This window comes from Pholcus phalangioides, unplaced genomic scaffold (genome assembly GCF_987345545.1).
Source record: "Pholcus phalangioides strain wild (caught in Gottingen) unplaced genomic scaffold, Ppha-v1.0 ptg000017l_1, whole genome shotgun sequence".
Taxonomy (NCBI): Eukaryota; Metazoa; Arthropoda; class Arachnida; order Araneae; family Pholcidae; genus Pholcus; species Pholcus phalangioides.
This window is the reverse complement of record NW_028301610.1, coordinates 65,033,766-65,061,330: the sequence shown is the minus strand read 5'-3', so window position 1 is coordinate 65,061,330 and position 27,565 is coordinate 65,033,766. Positions and strand designations below refer to the sequence as shown.

The following is a 27,565-nucleotide window of genomic DNA, read 5'->3' as shown; positions in this document are numbered from 1 at the left end:
CATTAAAATTATATAAGCTTTGTAAGCTTTTAATATAATACATCCATGGAAAGAATAGACCCGTGTAATAGATAATTGGCACATTACCTGTGTGTGCAAAGAACAGGGGTGGGAAGGGACGAAATTCATTTTGGAGCAATTTTTTGAGCAGAAAAATATAGGTTTTGGAAAAGCAAAAATTAAGTTTTAGAGCAAGGGTATGTAAATCAAAGCATTAAAATTAATGTTAGAAGGGGAAAAACTATGAATTAAAGCAACAATATTTGGGATCGATAACAAAAATGAAAAACCAAACAAATTTATTCAAAAAGGACTGCCATATTTTCTTGAAAAACTTTTCCCACCAATCTATTTAAAATTACTATCACTTTTTGCTTGCTGAGGGCATTATTTCTTATCTAGAACAGCAGCAGTCTAAAATAGGCTGAAAATTTTCTACAATAAGTTTTCAATTTTTTCCCGTAAATTATTAATTTATTCAATAGAAAAATTTTAATTCAATATTTTTATACTTTTGAGCAGGGCTCGCGCTGCCGATCGCCATAGCGCCAAATCACGACAAAATATTTCATTTGGCGAATAAAGCAAAGATCGAGTTCGCCAAATCGCGAGTGTCCATTCGGCCTCTTGATAGTCAAATCGGCCATTTGACGCATATGCAAAAATTCCGAAGTGAAATTTTTGTTGGCCAATCGTGCGAACAATGTTCAGCTACTTTCGGTACGGTTCCAGAGAAAGGTGGAGGGCGACAGGGACGATGAACCTCATCTAGAAGCGTTAATAGTTGAGCGCACCCCCCAAGAGCCTGCATGCAAAAAACAACCTGTTGTTTGAGAATCCTGTTGTTGAATTCTGAAAATTTAGAGTTAAAAATAATTTGAGAACTGATTTAAGTAACTCAACTCCATACCTAATCGTGCTGCAAGTGTGGTTGTACAGAATGAATTTTTCTGAACCAAAAAAATAAAATAAAAACAATGCAAATTTTGGATTTTCATCAAAAGTATCCTAATTCCTTTCCCCTCCAGTTATTATGTACAGATTTTAGTTGCTTATATTTATTAGCTCTATTATGTATAATAATTAGTTAATATATACTGTATATATATAATTCGTTAATATATACTGTATATATATAATTAGTTATATTTATATTGCTTATAATTTTTACTTTATTATATTTATATAATTATCTTTTCTTCATGAATAAGACATAGAAGTGTTAAACACACAGTATAAAAATGTTGACAAGTGATCATACATCAATCAAAATGAAATCTAAGTCAGGAAAAAACAGTTTCCCTCTGATAGATGATGGTGGAGTGGCATCTTTGCCTTAGTACCATGAATCTCATTAAAACAAAGTGGCGGAACAGAATAAATGTAAAAAAATATAAATAACAGTATTTCTGTTCCTGTTAATGGTCCCAGTAGGCAAGTTGTACGATGCAATCAAATATTTTTTTGGTGTGTCTGTGTTTTGCCTTATTAGTATGTTATTAAGGCATATGAGTTATGCAGGGCCGCAACTAGAATGGGGAGGGAGCATGTGGATCTGGTGCGCCGAACCAGAGGGGGCATGAATTTCACTTTCTTATCCTTCCTTCAAGGGGGGCACCAAACTGTATGCTTGACCCAGTTGACCAAGCATCTAGAAATTCGAAATTAGCATTCTAGCTTCGAAAATGCTTTTGAATTGTGGACAGCAAAAAAAATCTCTGCAAATTCTAGAGAACTAAAATATTTTTTGTACTGTAAACATTTAAATTTTATATTAAACAATTTTTATTTACACATGATTTGTATTTTGATTTATATTTTCATCTTGAACTTGATACAAGTTGTTTTGGAATCCGCATTTTATGACGCGTCAATTTAGCTAAGGTTCTCTCTCATTTGGCTACAACTTTTTTCATCTGATTAGCCAAATTGCAACAATTGATAAAAAGTCAGGATGAACCCTGCTTTTGAGTACAGTAGTAGTTGGTGTCACCTATCTTCCAAATCGTGATGCGTGGATATGCTTAATTGGCTGAATATTTGTGTTATAGGTCTGATGATTGCTATGGCAAAATTTTTTTCTTCAGCAGAATAGTGGACTTGAAATTTAAAAACCACAGAAAGTCATATTTAGCCAACCACTGCTGCACAGGTGTCAAGCTGTACCTTAAAAAGTTCTGGAAATGTTGCAGATTTTCACCCTCTCTCAATATATTGATATATCCTACATTTTATTCTTAGAATTATATTACAGAATCATTACATTGTAAATAGTTAGAACTTCAAAGTCATTTTTTTTCACACTTTCTGACAATTATTTTCTTTATTCACTTCAAATTTGGTACCACTCAGAATAGTACCTGCCCCGTGCAAAGGATAGCCCTTGAGCCGCCCCTGTTGAAAAGGAGTGAATGAGTATGATTTTGAAACCACAAAACCTTAAATGTTCTTAGGTAGTTTAAGCAGTGTTTATATGCTCAGGAGGTGAGGTTCTACCACTTATGTTCCAAATCGGAAGTGAGAAACTGATTATAAATATAAACAATTGTCTTTTTTTCAATTTCATGAGCATGATTCCTGTTGGCTTCTTGTTATACTCAGAAATAAATCACTGGAAAATGGGAAAATCTCAAAAAAATCAACACAATGTTTGGCGATTAAGCACTTATTATTTGGCGCAATTGGCAATTTAGCACTCATCATTTCGTGACATTGGCAATTTAACATTCGTTATCTGGCAACATTGAAGATTTAATGCTCGTTGTTTGATCACATTGGCAATTTAGCATTCACTCAATTTTAGCAATCACAAATGTTAATTTGGCAACTTCAAAGCAAAATTAAGATTTGTGATTTGGCAGACTAGTGCTTTTACTAGCTGAATGAAAATTTTTTTCAGGAAACATCAGGATTTGATGCAATGATAATCGACCATAGTAATTTCTGCTGCTTGTAAAAGAGACCTTTTATTTCTTTATTTTTTAAAATGGAAACTGACTCGCATTTGCGCTTTAAAGTTGAGAGAACATTGTAAACCATCTTCAGGTGCACTATCATGGATATTATGAGAATTTAATGATGAAAAGCTCTGATGAGGGCCAATAATTTAAATAAAGGGCCGTGGTTGCCCCAATCCAATTTTTGGGGACAAAGTCGAGCGCAAGAAATTTCTGGGAAAAATCAAAATTAAATTCAAAAAAATTAATCTGTGTAACCTCATATCTGTACATTTTTCTAGACTTCCCGCAACTGTTTCAAGGACACTGGATGGATAATCAGTATAACATGTTTGTGCCACTTGAAAAGAAAAAAACAGTTTTTGGGTAAAGGAAGGGTGAATAAAAATTAAATATTTTTGGATTGAAAATTTTCCTTCTCAAATGGAAAAAATATCTTTTAGTGCTTGCAAAGCGTGAAAAGCAGACATGCCCGAGAGTTTCTTTTTTTTTCCAATACTGTACTGTACTTTGCAGTAGACAAACTATTTTCCAACAGTGATCTCTGCTTTTCAAGGTCACGAGATAATGCGACTATGGAAGATGGGAGGTACTGAAGTATAGAGGAATAAAACTCTGAAAGAATTGTTTCTCGGCAAGCGGGAACAATTTTTTGCTGTCCTTTTCCAAAGTGAAAATGCATTGAAATGCAGATTACCAAGATGCAAATCAAGAGAACCAGGGTAATCTATAAAAAATTTCAAATGTATTTGTGTGTTTTGAAAAACAATTGTTCCAAAAAGTATCATTTCATGTAATATATAGTATTCATTTTGCAGCATTTGATAATTTGCATTGTGTAATAAAACTAGTACGTCAATTCCTGATGGCTGCCGAGGTAATGTCATATAATGTTGCGTTTTAAATTTGTAAATAATAAGTACACATCTAATTATACATTTCACTATGGTTAAAATATTGAGTGTTCCAACTCATTTGACTATAGAGTACTATGTACCAGAGTAGTGTGTACCTATTCGTGGTGGCTAGAATTACTCATTAGGTACACATGTGTACCTTATAAGTAGTTCTAGCCACCCCGAATACTTATAAAAAAAATTTTCTATTACAGTCTACAAATACTAATGAAACACATAAAATTGACAAATATTTATTAGCTCTTTTTGAAGCTTTAGAGTTGAAGAGGCTATAAGGATCAAAATAGGCCTTACCGTCATTCAAGGTAGTGCCCTCAATTTACCACTAAAACATAAAATCTATAATATTCATGCTTTAGTAATTTTACCCATTGATGTCGGTAGGTAAGAAAATTTGCCATTCGACATTTTAATTTTTTTTCTTTGCCAATAAATGGTGGGAGTGGTTCCACTGTGTTTTTTCTTCTTTCTAAGAATCAAAGTTGTCTTTAATGGGTTAAGAGCCTCAACAAAATGAGAAAGCAATGAAATTTCAAGTACCTGAGATAAACCGTTCAGGTGTATTCACATGTCAAAGTAGGTTTGCCATCAAAATGAATGCTTTTGTTGTTATAGTGCTAGTTATAAAATTCATCTTAAAATGTGTATAATATTCTAGGACTTCCTTCTTCTGTAATAAATTTTTAAAACATACAGTACATAACAAACCAAAAATATGAATAAGAGCAGGTTTTGGTATGAAAAGGAGTGGGTTTTTTTAATGGTATGATTGGAGAGATGGAATGAGAATTTTATAGAACTATGGCCTATCTGGCTTTTCTGTTATCCGGCCCACCTTCCGCCACATTAGGTCTGATAGTCCAGAGTCTACAGTATATGAAAGGAACACACAGATTAAAAACTCTACATCTAAAATCAACTAGAAAATTTAAAACTGTTTGAAAGTTTGATTTTATTTTTATCTTTGGTGGTTTTTTTAGCCTTTGTCAATTTGAGGATTTCAAGCTGACAAAATGTGTAGTAAATATCAGTAACTTTATTTGATTACACCGATTTCAGTTGTCTGGTTATAAATACATTATCTTTACTTCAAATTTTGTTTTCTATGCATGGTTTTTAAAGCATAGGTTATCGAAAGTTTTGGACAATACCATGATTTTATGGGGGATATGGTGAACGGGGAATTTTTTGATTGGACAGGCATCACTGGTGGAGTTCAAGGAAGTGTCCTGGGCCCCCATTCTTTTTCACTTTTTATCGATAAAATCGATTAGGGTATCGATGGCATTGTTAGCAAATTCGCAGATGACGAGAAGCTAATGGGTGTAGTTGGGAATCAAAGTGATAGGGAGTTAGGGAGTTGCTTCAGACCCACTTGAAAAGGATTGGAACATGAGCAAATGAATGGAGCATGACGTTTAGCATTGACAAGTGCATGGTCGCTCATTTTGGTTCGAACAACCCACCTTTTTCTTATGAGTTGAATGGTATCACTATCCCAGATGCAACTAGGGTGACCGATTTGGGAATTCTCATTGACGCGAGCGGCTTCGGTTTTCTGAACATTGTTCAGCGGTGGTCAAAAAGGCGTATAGAATGCTTAGTCTCATTTTCAAAAAAGTCTCTTCGCGTTCTCCTAAAGTCATTCTTCCGCTTTTTCGAGGCTTAGTTTGTCCGGGACTGGAGTATGCTGTAAGGTTTTGGAGACCATACCTACAGAGGGACATAGACTTGGTTAAAGGGGTGCAGAGAAGAGCTACGTGTGTCCTTATTGGCACACAGGGCTTGAGTTATGAAGAGAGACTTCATTTTTTGAATATGTTTACATTGGATGAACACAGGCGTCGAGGGGATATGATCGAAGTGTTCAAAATTTTCAATGGGATGGATAGGATGGGCCATGAACTTTTAATACACCGCCAATCGACTGCTTTTACAAGGGGACACCAGTATCGATTGGTGAGGGACAATGCAAGGTTATGGTGACGCAGGGAATTTTTCTCTAATAGGGTTGTTAATAAATGAAATTGAATTTACTACCCAGGGGTAAGCTAATACAATTGACACGTTCAAAAAGAAATATGATAAACATGTTGGTTTAAATCAAGAAGCTATCCATACTTAGAATAATACAACCATAAATACATTTTATGGGCATTGTATAATATTTTATCATATTGTAATATATGACAGCCATTCTTGTTATCAGCATCTTTTTCTGAGCCACTTCATTGGGCATTTTGCCTGCTGTGGCCTTGTATTTGTATTTTATCACGTGTACTGCCTAAAACCTTGCCAACCGATTTGAAACAGATTGAGAAACTAGAATTTTTATTACATAACTGTTTATAATGAATATTTCCTATTGTCCTTTGCATTTTTATTATGCTTGAGCTCAACTGTAATTGTAGATTATGTTTACAATTATACATTGTATGCATAATTTAATTTCTTGAATATTTTTCCAACTGCTACAATTTTTTTTTTTTGCAAGCTTGTTTCTGGGTAGCAATGTCCCCAAAATTTCTAGAATAATTTCCAAGTAGTGGTTCGAACATGGTCATATATTTTTTTAGACCTTGGAACATAAAAAAATATGCATTTGACCAGAAATATCTGTGAAAAACTCACTCAAGCAATTAAAATAAATCACTAGAAATAAAAAAATAAAGAATACATAGTTGTTTATCATTGTTTTTTTTTTACATTCATAATTTTGTCTTTTTTATGTTGTATATGTTTTTTCTTTTTTTACTGGTCATGTCCTCTATTTTGTATTTTATTCCTCAATTTCCATCCAAGTTTTTAATCATCCATACAGGCATCTTTGCCTCTGGATGGTAAATATATTTCACAAAAATTAATTTTAAATCTTTATGTACATGCGAAATAAATTTGATTTGAGAAACTTACTCCATCCAAATTTATACATTGCTCTGAAGCCTAGACTTGGTTGAAGATTAGCTCTAAATACAAGCCTTAAATATCTTGCACGAGAGGTGAAAACTGGTGGTCGAAAGCTTTTACCATCAAATACTTCAACTCTAGTCCCATTATGACCAGATACCTATTGCAAGTGTGGAAAAAAAAGATTTAATCAACTTAATATCTTTAAAAATAAGAAATTCACAGTAAAAACGAAAGATAATTTTTTCTAAAGACCAGAATTTATCAACTCATCAAATGTTACAAATGTTACAGTAGTAATAAAATGATTTAAAGAAATCGGAAGTGATGTACTGAGTTTGCAATAAATTTTGTTTTTATTTTGCTTCAGCCACGGCCACTTCAGCAAGAGAGATAACAGATGTTAACCAAATAAGAGTTAAATCACTATAAACTGTTCATGAAAATATGCTCATAAGCTACAAAATAACTAGCAGCTTCATTTTTCATTTAAATCCTTTCATATACATTGGTTTTTTTTTTGGTTTTTTCCAAAAAAAGCCACAATGTATTTTTAAAGAAACTCATCAGTTTTTTCTACAAGTCATGACAGCTTCACATGATCTGCATTTGTGAATGAGCCAAAATTTTATTAAAAATTAAATATCAGGGAAAGTTTATGGGGGGATGGCAAAGCCTTCTTGCATCCTTCGGCGTCGACACCCCTTTTCTTGTCACATCATTTCTTGTTTATTTCGTCCCACTTTGTCAGAGTGATATGAAAAGTGGCATGTGAAAGCACCAGCTTACTAAGGAATTTTACAATCTTAAAGCAACAAAAAAAAAACCAATGAGATTCATCAAGCACCCTTCCAAAATGAGTCTTCTTCCGCAGCCTGGGAGCCCTATTGTACCCCTCACCCCATGAGGACCACAAAAGATTTTAATTCATATTCATTTTACCAACGACTAAAATCCAAGGGCCCCAACCAAGGCGCGGGAAGCAAATATACAGATTTTTTTTATGGGCCTGATACATGGATTTATAGCAAAGTTTTACTGCTAAAGCTACAAAAACAACGAGATCCATCCAGGGTTCCGAAATGAAACCTGTCAACTTCTCCATTGGAGACCCCAACCTGGAGGCCTGTCAGACTTCTCCCTCCTGTGAGGGCAAAAAAAAATTAATTTGTATTTAGTTATCTAAGGAATAAAATCCAGGGTCCCCGACCCAAGACCCAATTCTAGATTTTTAGTGGAGGCCCCGGACTGGATTTATCTCAGGCTCCCGCTGTTGCAAATTTTACAATGTTAAATAACAAAAAACAACCGAGATTCATCCAGGACCCCTGAAATGAAACCTGTCAATTTTCCCCATCAGGGACCCCGAACTGGAACCATATCGACTCCCCCTGTGAGGATCACGAAAATTTCTCACTTGTATTAATTTCACAACAAATAAATTTGAAGGCCACCTGACTTGGATTTATCTCAGGCTTCCGTTGTTGAAAATTTTACAAGGTTATATAGCAAAAAAAAAAAAAAGATTCATCCACCCCCCCCTTTCCCGGAAATAATTGGATTGTTAACGACTCTCCCACACACACAACCACACCTGCCAAACTCTGAAGGAAAAAAATCCTACTGTATTCATAAAAAGCATAACATAGCCAGTTTTCAAATTCACGGAAAAAAAAGAGGTGGGTCGGGACCCCATACTAAAAATTGATTAGGAAGTTATGATTATACTTAGAAAAAGTGCTGCATGTGAAAAGAAGGTATGGTTTAATTTAAAAAAATAAAATTGTTTGCTAGCGTCTCTCTTTTGTTCTACCGTAATGTTTTATCTAAAATGAAATATGATTTCACTCACTGGATAAAGTCCCCCGATCACATGAAAACATAAAAATTCTAATTCCAAAATTAGATGGATGCTAAAGGGTTGAAAAATCAACTGATATTCATAAGGGGCCATTCAAGTATTATGTCAGCATTAATGGGGGGGGGGGTTCTGATTTTCTGACAAGGGGAGAGGGGGGGGTTTGGATAATGCTTTCGTCATCAACCACCCCTTATGAAAATATGAAATATTCTTAATGAAATCTTACTCTGTGCGCTAAAAACGAGAAACCTTCCGATAGTTTGAGAGCACTTGAAGTAACATTCCCCCATTGATAAGCAACCTACAGAGCCACTTTAGTGATCTCTAAATCTTTTGCGGATCCAAGTGATCTGGAAATGTGCCTGGGCTGCTTAAGTGCTCTGGAACTGTGCCACCCACCACTCAAGTGATCTGTAATTATGCCGCAGATCACTTAAATAATCTGAGAATGTGCTGCAGGTAACTTGAGTGATGTAGAACCGTACTGGAGGCCGCTTAAGTGCTCTAAAACTATGCCACATGTCACTCAAGGAATCTCTAAATATGTCATGGATCACTTAAATGCTCTGGATTGTATCACGGGTCACATAAGCGATCTGTAAATGTGGCGCTTACTTCATTTTTACAAAATTAGGTTTGAGGAGGGCAGGCCGCATCAGATAACCCCCAGGGCCATTTTTTGTCCGCCGGCCAAGGGACTTTATGCGAATTACCATGTATGGCTTAGAGTGTGGGTCGCAGTGAATTTATTAAAGATAAATTTTGAGTTCATGGCTTTCCAATAACATTTAAATTAACATAAATTGATTATAATAGCATATAAAGGTATTTTCTACCAAAATTACACTTAAAAAATATTTTGCATAAAAAAAAGTTTTGATTGTTGGGGTTGCCGGCACGAGCCACCTATTCCCCCGTGTACGTTTCTGATCCCAACAATATGCGTTAAGATTCAGAAGGTCGGACCTGATGACGAAATTTTGCTGACAAGGGGGGGGGGGGTCAGAGTTTTGCTGACAGGGAGAGGATCAAAAATAGCTAAAAATTTGCTGAAGTAATACTTGAACGGCCCCAACTCTAAATTAGACATTCTAGTCACCTGAATAATTATTGATAGAACTATATCAAGAGCAATATTATTTTTTGTTGAAAATTTCAGAAAATCCAAAATAATCCAAAAAGTAATTTTATAAATTTCAGACATGAAAAAATTGACGATACTCAAATATCGAAAAATAATTGTCTATTATTGTAAATCTATCAAAAATGAGTGAATTATGAACTCAATTTTTGGCATAAGTTCATTTAGAAAATTCGATCTGGATTAAAAAAAATAAAATGCTACATGAAAGCATAAAGGGTTAGGATCAGGGTCAAGTTTTTGACATGACAAGCGTCAAAACCTGGTTTAAACTGTCGAAAACCATTGCATTATAAATGCTAGTAAATGTACCATATCATAGTGCAAAAGTAAGAAATAATAACTAAGTTTGACATATACAAGCTAGCATTGCCAAATTAAATGACATTTTAGTCCTACAATTTATTATTTTGATTGCTAGATATATTTCAATGTTATGCGCAATAAGAGTATTGTTTTACGTATAAGTGGTTATCTAGATAATTTAATAATAACAGAAATCAACATCACATACATGATATAATAAACTTTTTGAATGCCTAAATGAATGCCTTTTGATAATGTTTTGAACACAATATAAGGTATATAACATGATGAAAAAGTTACTTTTTTGCATATTACAATGTTTTATTTTTAAACATTAATTTATTACAATTATAACAAAATATTAATTAAAATTCGCAATTCTGAATTCTTCAACGTAAGAGCCTAGAACATATAAAATGTAATTTTATGGTTTATTTATCTAAGCTACTTATTACCCGTGTTCAATTCGCTAAGTGGAATAGAGCTGCTTATTCAAAATATGTATGATAGGGTATCAGGGTTAGGTTTTTGACCCCAGAAACTAACTCAGTATTAAAACTATCAAAATCTTACTGTCAATGATGCCAAATAGTTTTTGTTAACGTCATAGATATGTTAAGTAACAAAACACTTACTTTTATTTAGATTAAAGGGTTTTATATTCAGAATGATAATTACAGAGGAAAAATATCTATTTCGATATTTAAAATTTTCTGATCCGCCCAAAATTTTATTCCATATAAAAATTCTCACGCAGCATCTGTTAATGCACTAATTAAACTAATTTATTTTCACCAAAAAATTTCTTAGATCAGGGTGTATAAATTCACAGAGCTTTAAAGAGTATTTTCAACCAAAGCAAAGCTGACAAGACTTGATACCCAAAGCATTTGTTTTGCATGTTTGAATACAGCTTCAATTGGAAAACCATTGCATTATAAATGCTAGTAAATGTACCATATCATAGTGCAAAAGTAAGAATAATAACTAAGTTTGACATATACAAGCTAGCATTGCCAAATTAAATGACATTTTAGTCCTACAATTTAGTATTTTGATCGCTAGATATATTTCAATGTTATGCGCAATAAGAGTATCGTTTTAAGTATAAGTGGTTATCTAGATAATTTAATAACAGAAATCAACATTACATACATGATGTAATAAACTTTTTTGAACACTTATCTGTTGTAAAAAGAGGACAGCAGACGGTTTATATCAATGCAAACATATATAAGCAGTTAAAGAAATTTCGAAAGGTCAAGAATCATCTTGAATCAAAGAATGTCAAATCGTTCCACAGTTTTCCCTTCAATGTTCATGTTATGCTTTATTCAAATTTTATAAGAAAAAAAACCATATACATTGTATAAAATAATTCTGTCGAGAGTAGAAAATTATTTTAGAATCATATTAACAATTTATTCTTTGTATAACATAGTCACTTTAAACATTACATGCAATTAACGTGTGCATTTCCAATGGGAATTTTTATATCAAAAAGCAATATTTGAGGTTTTTGACAGTTTTTGACGTGACAGTTTAAACTGCGATTTAAACCGTCAAAAACTGCCTCGTGTCAAAAACCTGCCAACCCTGGTTATTATGGCATGCAAATTTCGGAAAGACATTGATCCATCAAACAGATGCTAAAGGATTGAGAGGCGCCACTCAGTATACTGCATAATATAAGTGCCTCGAGACATTGTTTCGCCGCACCAGTAAAAAAACTCCCAGAGGTGTTCAAATTTTTCTCACCGCTGGGCGTGGGGGAATTTTCAGCTACTGGTTCCGCGGAATAATGCCGTTCAATGGACCATCGATTTTTAATGCTGACCAGTTTGCGACATAGGCAGGAAAACGTCAATATTAGCGATTCGGTAAAAAATCATATTTTTAAAAGCAAAAACATATAATTGTATTAATTTGCTAAAATCGTAACGGTTGGCATGTATGCACAACTATTGGATGCTCCAATCCCATCCCCTGCTTTCACGTTTCCTGTTACAAATGAGGGATTTTTCTCTCTTCTCATTTTTTATATTTGGGAAGCTTCCTCTTATTTTTCTAGGCAATACTATTCATCACCATGGGGAAAAAATACCTATTCTAAGAAAGATCATCCCTTCAGAAAAAAAATAATGACTTTCTCAGGAGTGGCTGCAAGAAGTAAGGAGTTACAAGGGCTCTTCCAGAGGAAAAAAGGATGTGCGAACCCTATGTAATAAAGCTAAAGTTTATATAGCTTTAGAATTTTACTTGCAGCTCTTACGAGTAATTCAAAGTCGTGGCCAATCCATTAAAGTTGTTCCCTGATATTTACTTCAAGGGATTGTAATTAATTGTTATAAACATTTTTAAACATATCTCTTCTGAATTCAGTTACAAATTTTATGTTTTCACTCGAGAATAATATTCAATGCCTGATAAAAGAATTTTCATGATTTTTCCTGAACTCAGCACCTAAAACTTTATAATCATCAATTATCACTTATCAGACAATATTTCTACTGCACAGACCTGAGTAATTTGTGTATTTATGTTAGAGCAATCGTACAAAATTTGAAAGTAAATTGGTAATTCTATTAATAACAAATATGGATCATGTAATTATTTAATTACATGATCCATATTCGATCTATCCATGGCGATTCTATGGTTAGGGAACTTGGGAACCGAGTGTGTAGGGATTTTCGGGGTTTCGAGCACTGTTGTCTTCCTGGGGGGAAGATTGGCAACATTCGAAACGTTTTTCATCGCCGAAAGTTGCCCTTGCGGGTGATTCTGTGGGTCGGAACAAATCAGGTAGGAGCGAATATTAGTGAGTCTCTGTCAGAATACCGGGATTTACTATTATCCGCTAGGGAGGGGGGTTCAGATGTGGCAGTGATTCCAGTGCTGCCAAGGGGTAGTAGGGGATATAGGAGTAGGATCCACCAATTCAATATAGGCCTGAAGGACATTTGCTCCTCACTTGGGGTCACTTTCTTGGAGCTTCCCGCATTTACCGATAGGTGGCTTCGTTCGGATGGGATCCATCTAAATAAGAGAGGGGTCTGGGAGGTTTACGATAGTCTTAGGTCAGGTTTTTTACTCCCAGACCACGTAGTCGGGAATGCGGGTTAGTTAATGATAATCACAACAGTACTGACTTGAAATTACCCACCTCTGACTTGGATGGCTTCTCGATTGACAACAAACCACCCGGCAAATTAAAATGTGTGTTAATAAATGCCAGGAGCTTGGGTAATAAGAAAGATTTTTTAGAAACTATGATAGTTGTGGAGGGCTTGGATCTTATAGCCATTACAGAATCTTGGGCAAAGGATGGGGATGAATCTTTCTTACACATCTCAGGATACGATACTTTTTTGAGAAATAGATCTGATAGGAAAGGGGGTGGAGTGTTGATATACGTGAAATCATGTTTGAAGGCTAGAGAGTGTAACGTGCAGAGAAGTGATATTGAAACCATATGGGTTGAACTTGAGAACAAAAGACGTCATAAGCTTATTGTTGGGGTTTGTTACAATCCACCGAATAGGGATCAAAACTATATCGCCAAAATGCATGATGAAATTTCCTACATGTGTAAGCGAAATACTAGGGGATTTCAATTACCCGGGTATTGATTGGGAGAACCTTTCATCTGGAAATCAGTATGAAAGAGACTTTCTTAAGTTGGTGCTCGAAAATTTTTTGTATCAGCATGTATCAGAAGCCACTAGGGGTACTGCTATTTTGGATTTAGTTCTTACTAGTTCTGAGGATCTAGTTGAACATGTTTCGGTGGGGGAAGAGTTTTCTTCCAGTGATCATCGTATCGTCAGATTTCACTGTAACTTTTCCTCGGGTAAGGTTGATAACAAAAGACTGGTTCCTTGTTTTCGGAGAACTAACTTTGATGTTTTGAGAAGAAGGTTAGCGGAAGTTTTCAAAGACCGGTTGGAATCAGTAGGGGTGGTAAGTCAATGGGAAGAATTTAGTACGAAGCTGTCCTCTGTTTTGCACGACGTCATACCCTTTGTTCGAAAAAAGCGTGTTTGTACATCACACCCTCTATGGTTCACGGATAGCGTGCGGAACCTTTATCTTGAAAAGAAAAGAGCATTCAGAGAGTATAAAAGTGGACGTGGTGACCTATCATTGTTTACTGATAAAAGAAGACTGTTGAAGAAAGCGATAAGGGATAGTAAAAAGGAAGTTGAATCTAGGTTGGCAGATAACATTGGCTCTGACCCAAAATCATTTTTTCGATACGTCAATAATGGATGTAAGGGGACAGTTGGCCCCCTCTCGATAGGAGGCTCTAAGGTAGAGAGCAATGTAGGCATGTGTAGTGCTTTCAATGACTTTTTCGCGTCGGTTTTTAATGGAGATAATGATATTCGATATACGGGTGTTGCATGGGGTAATAAAACCCTCAACGATATTCAAGTAGAAGACGTGGAGGTCCTAAATCTTCTAAGAAATGTATGTGCAAGCAAAGCACCTGGACCAGATGATATCTATCCCAGGGTTCTCAGGGAAGGTGCTAATGAATTGTTGGGGCCAGTCGCACAGATATTCAGGAGTAGTGTTGCTGAGGGTATCGTCCCGAGAGATTGGAAACTGGCTAACGTTGTTCCAATATTTAAGAAGGGTAGTAGAGAAGTGGTGTCTAATTATCGTCCAGTGAGTTTGACGAGCTCTCTCTCGAAAATTTTGGAAATTATCATCAAAAGGCAGTTTGTGAAGTGGATAGACGAGAATAATGTATTGTCGGATAATCAGCATGGGTTCAGGAAGGGGAAGTCATGTGTAACTAACCTCCTTTGCTTCTATGATTACGTGACTAAGGCTTTGGGTAAGAGCAAAAATGTCGACGTTGTTTACCTTGATTTCCAGAAGGCATTCGATCGGGTCCAACATGGCAAACTCTTGAAGCGTTTACACGAGATTGGAATAGGGGGCAACTTGCTGAATTGGATAGAATCGTGGTTAAGAGATAGGTCGCAACGAGTTATGGTGAACGGGGAATTCTCTGGTTGGACAGACGTCACAAGTGGGGTTCCTCAGGGAAGTGTCCTTGGCCCCATACTTTTTTCACTTTTTATCGACAAACTCGATCAGGGTATCGATGGAATTACTAGCAAATTCGCAGATGATGTGAAGCTAATGGGGGTAATCGGGAATGAAAGCGATAGGGAGTTGCTCCAGACCAACTTAAACAAGATTGCAGCATGGGCAAATGAATGGGGCATGACGTTTAGCGTAGATAAGTGCATGGTCGCTCATTTTGGTTCGAACAACCCATGGTTATCTTACGAGTTGAATGGTGTCACTATCCCGGATGCAACTAGAGTCACCGATTTGGGAATTCTCATTGACGAGCGACTTAAGTTTTCTGAACATTGTTCAGCGGTTGTCAAAAAAGCGAATAGAATGCTTGGTCTCATTTTCAAAAAAGTCTCTTCGCGTTCTCCTAAAGTCATTCTTCCGCTTTTTCGAGGCTTAGTTCGTCCTGGACTGGAGTATGCTGTAAGGTTTTGGAGACCATACCTACAGAGGGACATAGACTTGATTGAAGGGGTGCAGAGAAGAGCTACGCGTGTCCTTATTGGCACACAGGGCTTGAGTTATGAAGAGAGACTTCATTTTTTGAATATGTTTACATTGGATGAACGCAGGTGTCGAGGAGATATGATCGAAGTGTTCAAAATTTTCAATGGGATGGATAGGATGGACCATGAACTTTTAGTACACCGCCAATCGACTGCTTTTACAAGGGGACACCAGTATCGATTGGTGAGGGACAATGCAAGGTTATGGTGTCGCAGGGAATTTTTCTCTAATAGGGTTGTTAATAAATGGAATAGCTTACCCTCGGAGGTAGTAAATTGTAACACAATTGACACGTTTAAAAAGAAATACGATAAACATGTTGGGGTAAATCGAGAAGCTATCCATTCTTAGAATAAGACAACCATAAGTATTCTTTATGGGCATTGTATAATATTTTATCATGTGTATATATTGTTTATAATTTGTGTTAATTGCATTTTTAATGGGGTTGCTGTATTTTTGAAACATATGACATCCATATTTTTATGGGCATCTTTTTATCAGCCACCTCGTTGGGCATTTTGCCTGTTGTGGCGTTGTATTTGTATAATGGGAAAAATCAGATACGTGTATCTTTTAGTCATTCAATTAATATTCCTTTATTTTTTTCAACTCACCTCAATGTAAGATCCTTGAGACAGCTGAAAGTCAACAAACAAAAGCTGCACATATCCGTGAGGACTAAGAACCTGGAAATTATATTCTGCTTCATAATCGGAAGGATATCCACCCGGAAAATAAGGTGTCTCTATATACTTAGGATCAGACTGCTTTTCAACATACAAGTATAAATTTCCTAAAAGAGTATTATATAATGAGCATAAAGTAATCAAAACATGAGTTTGAGAGCCTGAAAAAACAAAAACTAGACAACTTGTAGCAGGGTAATCCTGCCCATGGGTCCCACGTGGTTCATAACAGAGATTAATGTACCAAGAAATTCAAACAAATATACTATTATAATATTTTAATAGATTTCCAAACTTTTAAGTGTCTGGGGCATGCACCCCTCCACAAGGGTGGGGCTGATAAGGCTCTAGCCCTGGGGCCCAGGACAATTCAGATTCCATATGAAAGAATTATTCTCACAAAAAATTATATGTTTCTAAGTGCAATATTCATTGAGATATTCAAATTTGAAAAATAGGGGAAGTTGGGAAAAAAAACCAGCATTAAATGCTAGTAAAATAGTTCACTCACATTTAATGCTGTTTTTTCCCCAATTTTCTTCTGCTTTTTGAATTTGATTATCTCAGTGAATATTGCACTTAGAAAAGTGGAATATTTTTTGCTGGCATCAAGAGAAAAATGACAACAACTTTCTAATCGGGTTTTTGGGTAGACAGGGACTGTATAGGAAGTTATTTTTTTTATTTCAATAACTATACAACCACTTGCAGCATTGCAACATGAATGATCTGAGTACTATGGGTTATTTGAATACTTTTTCTAATTGTAAGTATGCCTCTAGGATCAATGGTTCATCAGTAAAATGTCATATGCCCTGTTACCTATGTATACTTTGGCATTTTAATTAATTTTTAAACACACGAATAAGTATGTTGAGTTTTTTCAGCGATAACTTTGTAATTTTTAGACTTATTCTGACTTTAATCAACTTACATCAAGCGATATGGATTCAAACTGTCATAGTATCCGCACCCCATAGAAACTTGGAAAAGTTTCTAGGAAATTTAGCGTCCCTAATTATCCTGTTTACTTGATTATTGAAGTTAACATTATTCATTTCAATATTTGTAGCCATAAGTGATAATTTTGATTGCTTTAATTGATGATTTTGTTGATAACATTGATTTTTATTAATCTTTGAGATATGGGCGAGTGAAAAGGAGCTAAAACTTTTAGAATCAGGTTTTTTTTAATCAGGTTTTCAGAAATTTATGCTGCAGATCATATAGGTAATGTGTGCATTTTCTCGAAAACATGCCTCAGGTTTGTTTTGACAGACCCAGTGCAAATTAATACTGCTGAAACTGTTCAGATTCTTGAACTTTCACTTAATTTATTAATAATCCGTATTTATAGGTCTCGTGCCTTCACTGAATCAGATTTTCTTGAGTTCGAAACTTTATTGAAGCTAATACAAAAAACCCATGATATTATTGGCAATATTAATATCAATACACTGGATCAAATTAATATTAACCACTATGAATATTTCAATTTTCTATCAAGCAATGGTTTTCTACCTACGATATCTCAAATCACTAGACCTCAAGCCTTTTACATGTTAACTGGCAGGGATTTTGCATTACTAGCCTTTCTATTTGCCCCACGAGTGAAGATAAAAAATGACCACTGGTGGGGCAAAGAATTTTTTCTATTTTTCTGAAGTAGCTTCAACTTCAAACCCTACTAATATGATAGGAGTCAACGATAAAACTTGAGCAAAAAGGTTTTGTCCCACCATTTGTGAGGCCGATTTTTATGACCTTGTTTGAGAGAACAGAAAGACATAAATCAACTGAAAAGATACTCAGTGGACAGACTTTCCTGCAATAGATCTTTTACTATCATACAAAGAACAGATGGAGTACCACTGAGGTGAAGGATATTATGACCATTGATTTATTTTTCTTTTCAATGCTCATAAAAGTAAAAAAAAAGATTTAGTTATATGACTCTAGGAGTGGAGAGAATCCAAAGTTAACCAGTTGATGGTCATCAAGATGGGGGAATGCAATAAATTCTATTTTAGAGCAATATAGATAAACATCAATCAGCGTAGTACAAAGCCATTCAAATTCCACATCGGATGGTCTCAGGATCCAAAAAGAGGGGGGGAATGAAAAAGAAATACAGTGGAGAGAGAGCCCTGTTAATACGACTTTCAAGAGGTGAAGTCGAAATGTCTGTCTCATAAACGTGAAAAATCCACAATTAAAACCTAGTTTTAAATTAGTCAACTTCTCCCAAATTTGGATTTTGCTAAAATAATCTGAATATAAAGAATACTTAGGAAAAAATCATGAAATTAAATTTCTCAATATGTCATAATGAAGATGGCTTTGCTTTTACTTCAATCTTGAGGATTCTTATGATATTTTTTCAAAAATGAAAAGAAAAAATTAAAAAACAAATTTCTAAGATTTTCTGCAAGTAATACCTTTTATTTACAGATTTATTTTCATTCGACTATTTTTATAACCGTCTCCAAAGGTAACTCTCAATATTCATAGGTGTAAAGTTATTGGAAATATTGGAACGATTCAGAATTACTTAGGGGCTCAAACGTCATTTTCATAGGTTAGTAGAGATGGTGGCAAATGTTATGGGGGGTGCCATGGGCTGGATAGATGTAATATAATTAAATATTTCCATAGCTGTAAACAAGTTCTACTTTTTCATTAGATCCAGAATTATCATCGGAATTTTCATTTTACATTCCAGACAAGGAGGGCATTTCCTCTTTTTCCGAAATTAAGAACAATCTGTATAGTGAACGTTGACAATCAGACTGAAAATTATGGCTTTTGCGGTGACAGTATTCACAAGAGATGAATTCACTTGACGCGTTTGTGCTATCTGCAAAAAAGAATTAAAATTTTATTGTCAGAAATGGTAATTCTATCTAATTTCGGGGTTCGAGTCAAAATTAAAATGTCGTGTAATTGAGGTTGTGTGTCAAATGAAATATTTTAACACTAAAATATATATATCCCATCAAAATGTATACAAAGAAGTCCCATATACCCAGAAAAATTTTAGACTTTCAGCCCGCTCAATGTTTTCTTTATGTCGGTGTCTCTGATACTGCCCACTATGAGAAAAACAAGTACCGACGACATTCTTAACCTAATTTTCAACATGCAAGCTGCTATGATATACACTAGTTGTATTTTTTACATCACCATATCCAAAGCAAATTCATGCCCCATAGAATCCCTTGATATACCAACGCGCCTTCCCATATAAAGATGAGTGAACTTCTCATCCATCTTTAAGCAAAAAGACAGGTTTGCTTCTCTGAGTGATGTCTCGGAAATCATTAAAAAGAAGCAGGATAGAGAACAGCATAGTGATAATACTGACACTACATCAGCCACCTCGTTGGGCATTTTGCCTGCTGTGGCGTTGTATTTGTATTTTGCTTGAAAATGGCAGATGAGTCAGACTGGTATTTCGAGGATTATTTTTTTGATTTATTTATTATTTTCAAGGACTTTTTTACATTCTGAAGCAATTGTTTCAAACCTTGAAAAAGTTTCATATTATTTATTCTCAAATATTTTAAATGTATCGCAACCAAATCAATCTATGGAATTAAATCAATCTCTGGAATTAAATCATTTAATGCTTCCTTCAATTGCCCAACTAGGTACAGATTTAATGGTTCTAACAATTTATAGACGTGTCCTAAAAAATATGTCGGAAAAAAGAGTGACGGCTTTTAACATTTTTTCACCCACGCTGAAGGGTTACCTAGCCTCAGCAGTACAAAAATTGGAAAAATAATGGAAATCGGTTTTTTTCTGGATATCGGTATCAGACAATGATAATATTTTAATACGCAAGTGCAGAAAAAAATTCATAACATTTGTCATTTTGGCTCAATATATTCATATTTTTTACAAACACGCTAGAGTCAGGGGCATACGGAGAATTTATTTTTAAACGGAACACAGGATTCAGAGGAGAGGGGGTCACTAGTAATCTTTCAAATAATTTATGTTTATAATCTTCAAAAAGCATGGTATTAAATTAATAAGAATTGGTTAAGGTAGGGAGGGTTAATGAATGTGTAACATATCGCCCTAGGGCTTTATGTCCCATTAACCCTTTTCCCTGTTAACCTTACATTAACACAGAGTGAACCCCCGGGGAGGACCCGTTCGAGTCACAGGATTTTCATTGATATAATGTTTGTTTATGTTTATTTTTCAATATTTATACTGTAATGATATACATGCACATTGTATGAAATGTGATTAATACTTTTATATACCTTGTCTTATGAGCGGAGGTACCCGCGGACTTCCGTTTTGTCATCACGATTCCACGATATGAAACTGTCATAGCCTTGTCAACAAAGGGAAAAGCCTGATCAACTTCCTCCATCTTGTTGAGCCTGTTGCCACCCATAGAAAAATAATACTCTTCCGATAATTACAAATCGCCCTACAGTATGCAAATACATTGAGTGACGTCATAGTTTTCTCTGTGTGCCGAAGGACAACAGTATGCCTATTGGTCCATCGCAAAACCTGTTCTCCGCCACTATATATACTCCTGGCTGATGCCTCAGCAGTGCATTCTCTCATTCGTTCTACAGTTCATCTCACTTCATCAACTAAGCAGTTCTTAGTGTAGAGCAGGAAGCTCACTCTAACCCTAATAATGTTCAACTAATATTATCAAGTGTTATGTTTCGAGCTACTTCGGCTGGTCCGGGTAGTTAGTAGTGTGTCCTGCAGTGATGTGATTGCAACTGCATTCAACGAGCTACAATATTCGACCTCTTCATGTGATGAGATATCACTAGTGTCTGTGTTGTCTTCTGTCAAATTAGTAGAGTGTTTTGTGTGCTGTGTCATCGATGTGCCGACAGGTGAATCACGATCTTGCATCATTATCGTCTAGTTCCTCAGAGAGCTCTCCAGAATTCTCTTAGTCTGAGGGACCCTTGCTGACATGGTTGGGCGAGACCTTATATGTTATAAAGTTGGGCAGTTGTATTCAACTATATTTATTTGATCTATTTAATGAGAGTAACATAATATAACATAATTGTGAAAGGGAGAAGCCTGATCAACTTCCTCCATCTTGTTGAGCCTATTGCCACCCATAGAAAAATAATACTCTTCTGATAATTACAATTCGCCCTACAATATGCAAACACATTGAGTGACGTCATAGTTTTCTCTGTGCGCCGAAGGACAACAGTATCCCGATTGGATTTAATGATTTAAATTAGAGAATTGATTATTAAATTAATCCAATTTAAACTGGATTAATAAATGATTTAAATTAGAGAATTGCCTGTATTTTCTTTGCTTGCCAACGACTTACTCTGTGGATGAAAGAATCACGGGATGTAGCCGTTCAGATATGCTACAAATGGTACTCTGCCCCCTCCCTGTATATGCTTCAAACTAGAGTTGATTCGTCTTTCAGAGCCCTTTTTCCCCAAGTGGCCCCACCAGTGAAAATTTCTCATGAAATTGCCTGCTAGACGTTCCTCTAAGTTAGTGTTCCAGTAGTCCACCAGGCTGTGGCATCGATCGTGCCGGGCTGCGAGATTCCCCTTTGGATCATTTTAATTGTTTATTTGCTATGTAGTTTTCCTGAACAGAATAACGGAATTACTTCAGGAACTTCTTTTTCATAAGCAATACATAATTCAAATCTCTGCCCACAAAATTCATTGCATCCGAGTATAAACAAGTGAACGATTTCCGCTGTAACAAGCAGGAATAACCTTGAGTGGGGGAGAAACCCTTTGTTCAACTCCAATGGAAATATCTTTCTCAAGGCGATTCATGTTTGCAAGCCTGAGAATGGGATGAGGGATAGTCTGGTCTTCTTCCCTCAAAGTACTTTTTCCTTCTTTTTTTGTAGTGCGACTTTCAAGTATCTGTAATGAATGGCGGACAATTAGGCACCTTTCAGAAAAAAATTAATGCTCTCTCATGTTTGCCGAAAAAACTCCTGTAGCTATTATGGGTGTGTTACTTTCTTGTTATACATATGGTCTGTCATTACTATAATGATAATATTCTTCAGTAAAATACTACTTTACATTTTTCAACATTGATAAACACTGATGCCCTGAAGACTGAAAATACATGTGCTAGTCAGTGAACAAGCGACATCCTTCTCAATGTGGAGGTGTTAAAGAATGATGAGAAACTTTTGGATCAAAATACTTAACCTATAAGATAGGGTCTACAAAGATGCTGCTGTTGTTGACCATTCGTGAAAAATGCTCTCACACATCTAATTACAAATTTGAACGGGGAAATCTTCCCCTTTCTCATTTGTACGGCAATCAGCGAGGTACACAGGGAATACTATATTAAGGACATAAAGCTTAATCAGACATCGAAGCAGTCTGTCTGGTTCTCAGAATTGTAGTACTGTTTTTTTCGGAAAAAAAAACTGTGCTAAGTGCAAACTGTTATTTCGATTTTTTCCTGGCTATATATTTTTTGTTGTTGCCTTTTTTTTTAAATTTGTGAATAAGTGTGCAAATTTGAATTTCATCATGAATAAGAGACAAGGGACTTTGTTCAATTGTGAATTAAAAATCCTGTATCAAAAGTGAAACTAAAAATACTGATTTTCCATGAGTCAAGCCGGTAGGACGACCATCTTCAGTTTCAGGACATGCATAAGGAAGAAAAAAACTAGTATCACTCAAAAAAAAAAAAAAAAAAAATCCAGCGTTCATCCGTAATTACAATGACAATTATTTGAAATTTGGTTTTTTTGCCCTGACACTGACCAATTGCCAAGACCTCAATGTGTTATTTGTGCTACAGTTTTGGCAAATGAAGCCATGAAGCTATTGAGTCTCATCCAAGATCTCAGCACAAAACATCCTGATTTTGCAAACAAACCTATTGACTTCATGCACAAAAAAAAAAAAAGTGCTCTTCAAAGCAGAAAAGAATTATTTCTCAAACTTCAGTGACTGACGATTCACTACTAATGACATCCTACTTGATATTACAAATAGCCAAATGCAAAAAACTGTATACTATTGACAAAGAACTCGTCAAGCCTTCTTTGATTACTGCTTGCCGAGAAGTGTTAGGCAAGTCTGCGGCAAATAGAATGAAAGAAATTCCGTGTCAAATGACACCATAGAAGTGCATATAGGTGCATATCCGACATGGCACTAGAGACCAAAATGTAACTCATAGAAAAAATTAAGATGTCTAAATTGTTCGCAATACAACTGGATGAATCCACTGATGTTCAAAACCATAGCATTTTGCTCACATGTTTGGTTTATTGATCATGGTGATAATGATGTGAAGGAAGACATTTTGAGTGTTTCAGAATTAGTTGCAAACAAAACTGGCAACAAAATTTTCAAAGTTTTGGATAATATTATGAAAAATAAAAGACTAGATTGGTGAAATTGCATTGGAGTTTGCGCTGATGGTGCTACAAATCTAACGGGTAGATTCGGGATTAGTAGCTAGAATCAAGGATATTGTGAGTGAAAATAATTTAATGCATTGTTTCATTCACAGGCAAAACCTGGTTCTAAAAAATGATTCCTGAACTTAATGAAGTCCTGTTGCAATTGATTAAAATAGTTAACTTCATAAAAAACAGTGCTTTGAATACTAGATTGTTGACATTATTGTGTAATGAAATGGGCACCAATCACCAAAATCTACTTTTTTTATTCGAAGTTTGTTGGCTGTCCCGAGGTAATGTTCTGAGAAAAGGATATATAAACTATGAAAGGAAGTTCAATTGCTTCTTATTGGTAAAAAAAGTGATATGTACCACTATTGTCAAGAAGTGGGTAGCCAGGTTGGCATAACTCAGCGACATATTTTCTTCTATAAATAAGTTGAATTTGAAACTTCAAGGATCAGAAACAACTATGTTTCATTCTTGGAATAAGGTTGAATCATTTAAAAAAAAAACTGGCTGGAAATGATTGGTGAAATAAGTGTGAAATGTTTCAGTCACTCGGATTATATTATGGAAGATGACTTGCATTCAAGAACCCTTATTCCACATGTTAATGAATCACATTTAAAGATGTTGCTATTGTTGTTTGAAAAATATTATCCGGATCACGAAGACCCAAGAGAAAAATATATGTGGATAGTCAATCCTTTTCTTGAATACAAAACGACAGCAGCCCTTTCTTATCAAGAAACCCTTAAACTAATTGAATTGCCATCCGACAAAGAACTGGAAAGAACATATAATTCCAGCCCATCTTTGCCTCTTCAGATTGTCACAAATTTAGCTTTTTCCCAAGAACTATTATCGACTGGAACAACCTACCATCAAATATTGTAGATTACACCACCATTTCTGAATTCTCTCGTACCATCAATCGTCACTTTTGCCATATATAAATTCCACATCCTCTTGTATAGGCCTCGGCCAATCAACATTGAATAAATAACTAAATAAATGATTCTACTAGCAAAATTCAGGATAAAAGTAAAAAACGAATTTCGAAATTTTCATGAGGTGCCAATGAGACTGTTTTTTTACCATGTATTTTTGTGAAAAAGCTTTTTCTACTATGACTGTGCACAAAATAAAACAGAGAAACCGTTTAGAACTTTTTGACTGTCTCTGTTTGGCTGTTACTTTGATTCAGCCCATGATTAACGAGATAACAGGCAGAAAACAAAGAGTATCATTAGTGCTATAATCCATGGTAAGTCACTCTTTTTAAAGTTCTAACTTTTGCTAAACTGAAGTATTTTGTTTTTAACTTGAAGTATCAATTTGTGCTAGTATTAGTATAGCATTAAATTCAGAGATTTGCGAAACCACATATGATATATTGATTTTCCTATTTCTAAAATATCTAAGGTAGGCGACGTGGTAGCTAGTGTTTACCGACATCTTTCTGCTACTTAGTAATTCCTCCAAAAAATCATCTATGTGCATAGATTTTTCCCATTGATTTTATGCCATAACTAAGAACACAAATGCTCAATTTAATTATACTCAAGTGACCATGGTGTAATATGAATTTTCAATGATTAAGAGAGAATGTATGTATTTTTAAGCTAAGGAATATGTTTAATACAATTATTTCATCTTCGTAAACATCCCTCACTAAACACAGGCACCTATTAATTAATGTATGTGTAATTAAAAATTCAATTTTTTTTCACCAATTAGTCGAGTTAATCACATAAATGATGAAGAATTACTTATTAATAGTTTGTGATTACTATAGTAGAAGTTTGTATAATTATATATTTATTTGTTTTTGAAATATTTTAAATTTTGTACGACTATAATCAAAACCAGGCCCTCGAGTCATGAAAAAAAAATTTGCAGTGCCGCGATATCAAAAAGGTTGAGAACCACTGCTTTAAGTCATGCATTGATCACATTTTTATAAAAAAATTCTTCTCAGCTTTTGTTTTCTGAATCTGTAGTCTGGGAAAGAGATGACTGATCATTACCGGATTATTTGTAAATGATCATACTCTAACATCAATTCTGTGCCGGTAAAAAAAATTCAATGTTTTCAGAAAGAAAATAATTATACCCAACTAAAGCTATATCTAAACAATTAAACGTTTTGCATAAATGATTCGTAAAGTCATAGTGCTTTTGATGAATTTATGTTTAAGCTTGAAACCATCATATCGTGATGTTAACCTCACCAGAAGGATGGATAAACCTTGGATTATGGAGATAAAACATGTAAGTAAAATCAAACTTTATTTGAAAACTAAAAAATATCCATACTGTGAAGAGGTTAGTACTGCATGCTATATTACTCATTACTTAAAATTAAAAATCAAAATTTCTAAACAAATTTGATTTTCTTAACAGTTCTTAAACTGTGATACTCCCTTCTAGCAATGAAAATTTATCAACAAATAATTGGTAAAAATCATAGCTATCCTCTTCCTGTTAACATTGAACCCTACTTCCTCATAAATTTGATGATTATTTTGTGAACATTATTCATCATCCAATTCACATATGGGTAACTTTAAGAAATATGTGCCCATTACTCTAACAGATCTTTTTTTCATCTCCCTAACTTACCCTGAAAAAATCGTTTCTATTATTGATCAGTTGTCCCATTTGATTTCTACTGTGTGATGTGATTAATTCATTGATTCTTAAATTTTTCCCCCATCATTTAATTTTACTACTTACTAATATGGTAAATAACTGTATACTAAACTGTGTTTGCCCTAATTCTTTGAAATTTACTACCGTCTTGCTTATTTTCAAATCAGCAAATCATGATGGTCCGAGTAATTACAGACACCAATATATCTCCATATTACCTTCTACAGTAGACTCTCGGTAACTCGACACCCTAAAAGTATTGACAAACATGTCGACTTAAGCGGATGTCAAGTTAGCAGGGTTTCACTCTAAATTTTTGTCCGATCATTTTTGTGTACGTAATTATACGCATTCAAACAATTCGATTAAATAAAATGCAAATTCTCTCATTCATCATTCATTTTAATTTGGGGTTGTTTCATAATAGAATCAAAACATATAAAAAAATTAACCTCATGAAAAATAATCAAGTATATTTGTTTGTTTTTCTTTCTGCAGAGAAAACAAAAATTCTACAATGTTCAGTTTATCCCGCAATTGTTCGGCTTTTCCCTGAGTGCGTAGGAATCGACGTATCACATCTACAGCTTTCAATGCATCATGGCGAGATGATGTAGATACTTCATCTGAACTGCGGGTTTTTTGATTTTCCGATAAAACTAACGGTTTCAATTTTTCTATAGTTTGCAGCCAAAAGAACTGTCAAACGTGTGTTTTTACCTCCTTTACATTTTTCGCCTTTGAAGGCAAGTGTTTGGTTAGGCGTAAAAATAAACCTGTCTCATCACAATTAAACACATCTGCATCTTTATACCCTTCTATCATTGGCTTCAGAATATCATTCTTCCAATTTTCAACAGTTTCTTGAGATGCAGATGTGCTCTCGCTCTTTGAATCAGGTCAACCATCCACTGCTCGCTGTAAAATACCTTGATTGAGATTTTTTGCAAAATCCTTTGCTTTCTCTTGAATTATTGGTCCGGGTAATGGGATTGAATGAGATCGAGTGGATTTAAACCAAAAAAAGAGTTGCTTCTAAGTCACTGAAGTCTGATTTTCTTATGCGTTTTCTGCTTGGTTCATAAGATTCAAATGTTGACAA

General features: G+C 34.9%; 1 protein-coding gene across 1 annotated transcript in view; it reads right to left on the bottom strand.

The window, feature by feature from the left end:
• Positions 1 to 27,565, bottom strand: part of LOC149074642 (uncharacterized) — a 233,868-nt gene that overhangs the window by 78,218 nt on the left and 128,085 nt on the right. The window contains exons 7-8 of the mRNA XM_089247053.1: positions 16,311 to 16,489; positions 6,788 to 6,941 (exon numbers count right to left, since the gene is read on the bottom strand). Of these exons, the coding sequence (XP_089103179.1) occupies positions 6,788 to 6,941; positions 16,311 to 16,489 (333 nt within the window). The remainder of the gene's footprint in view (positions 1 to 6,787; positions 6,942 to 16,310; positions 16,490 to 27,565) is intronic.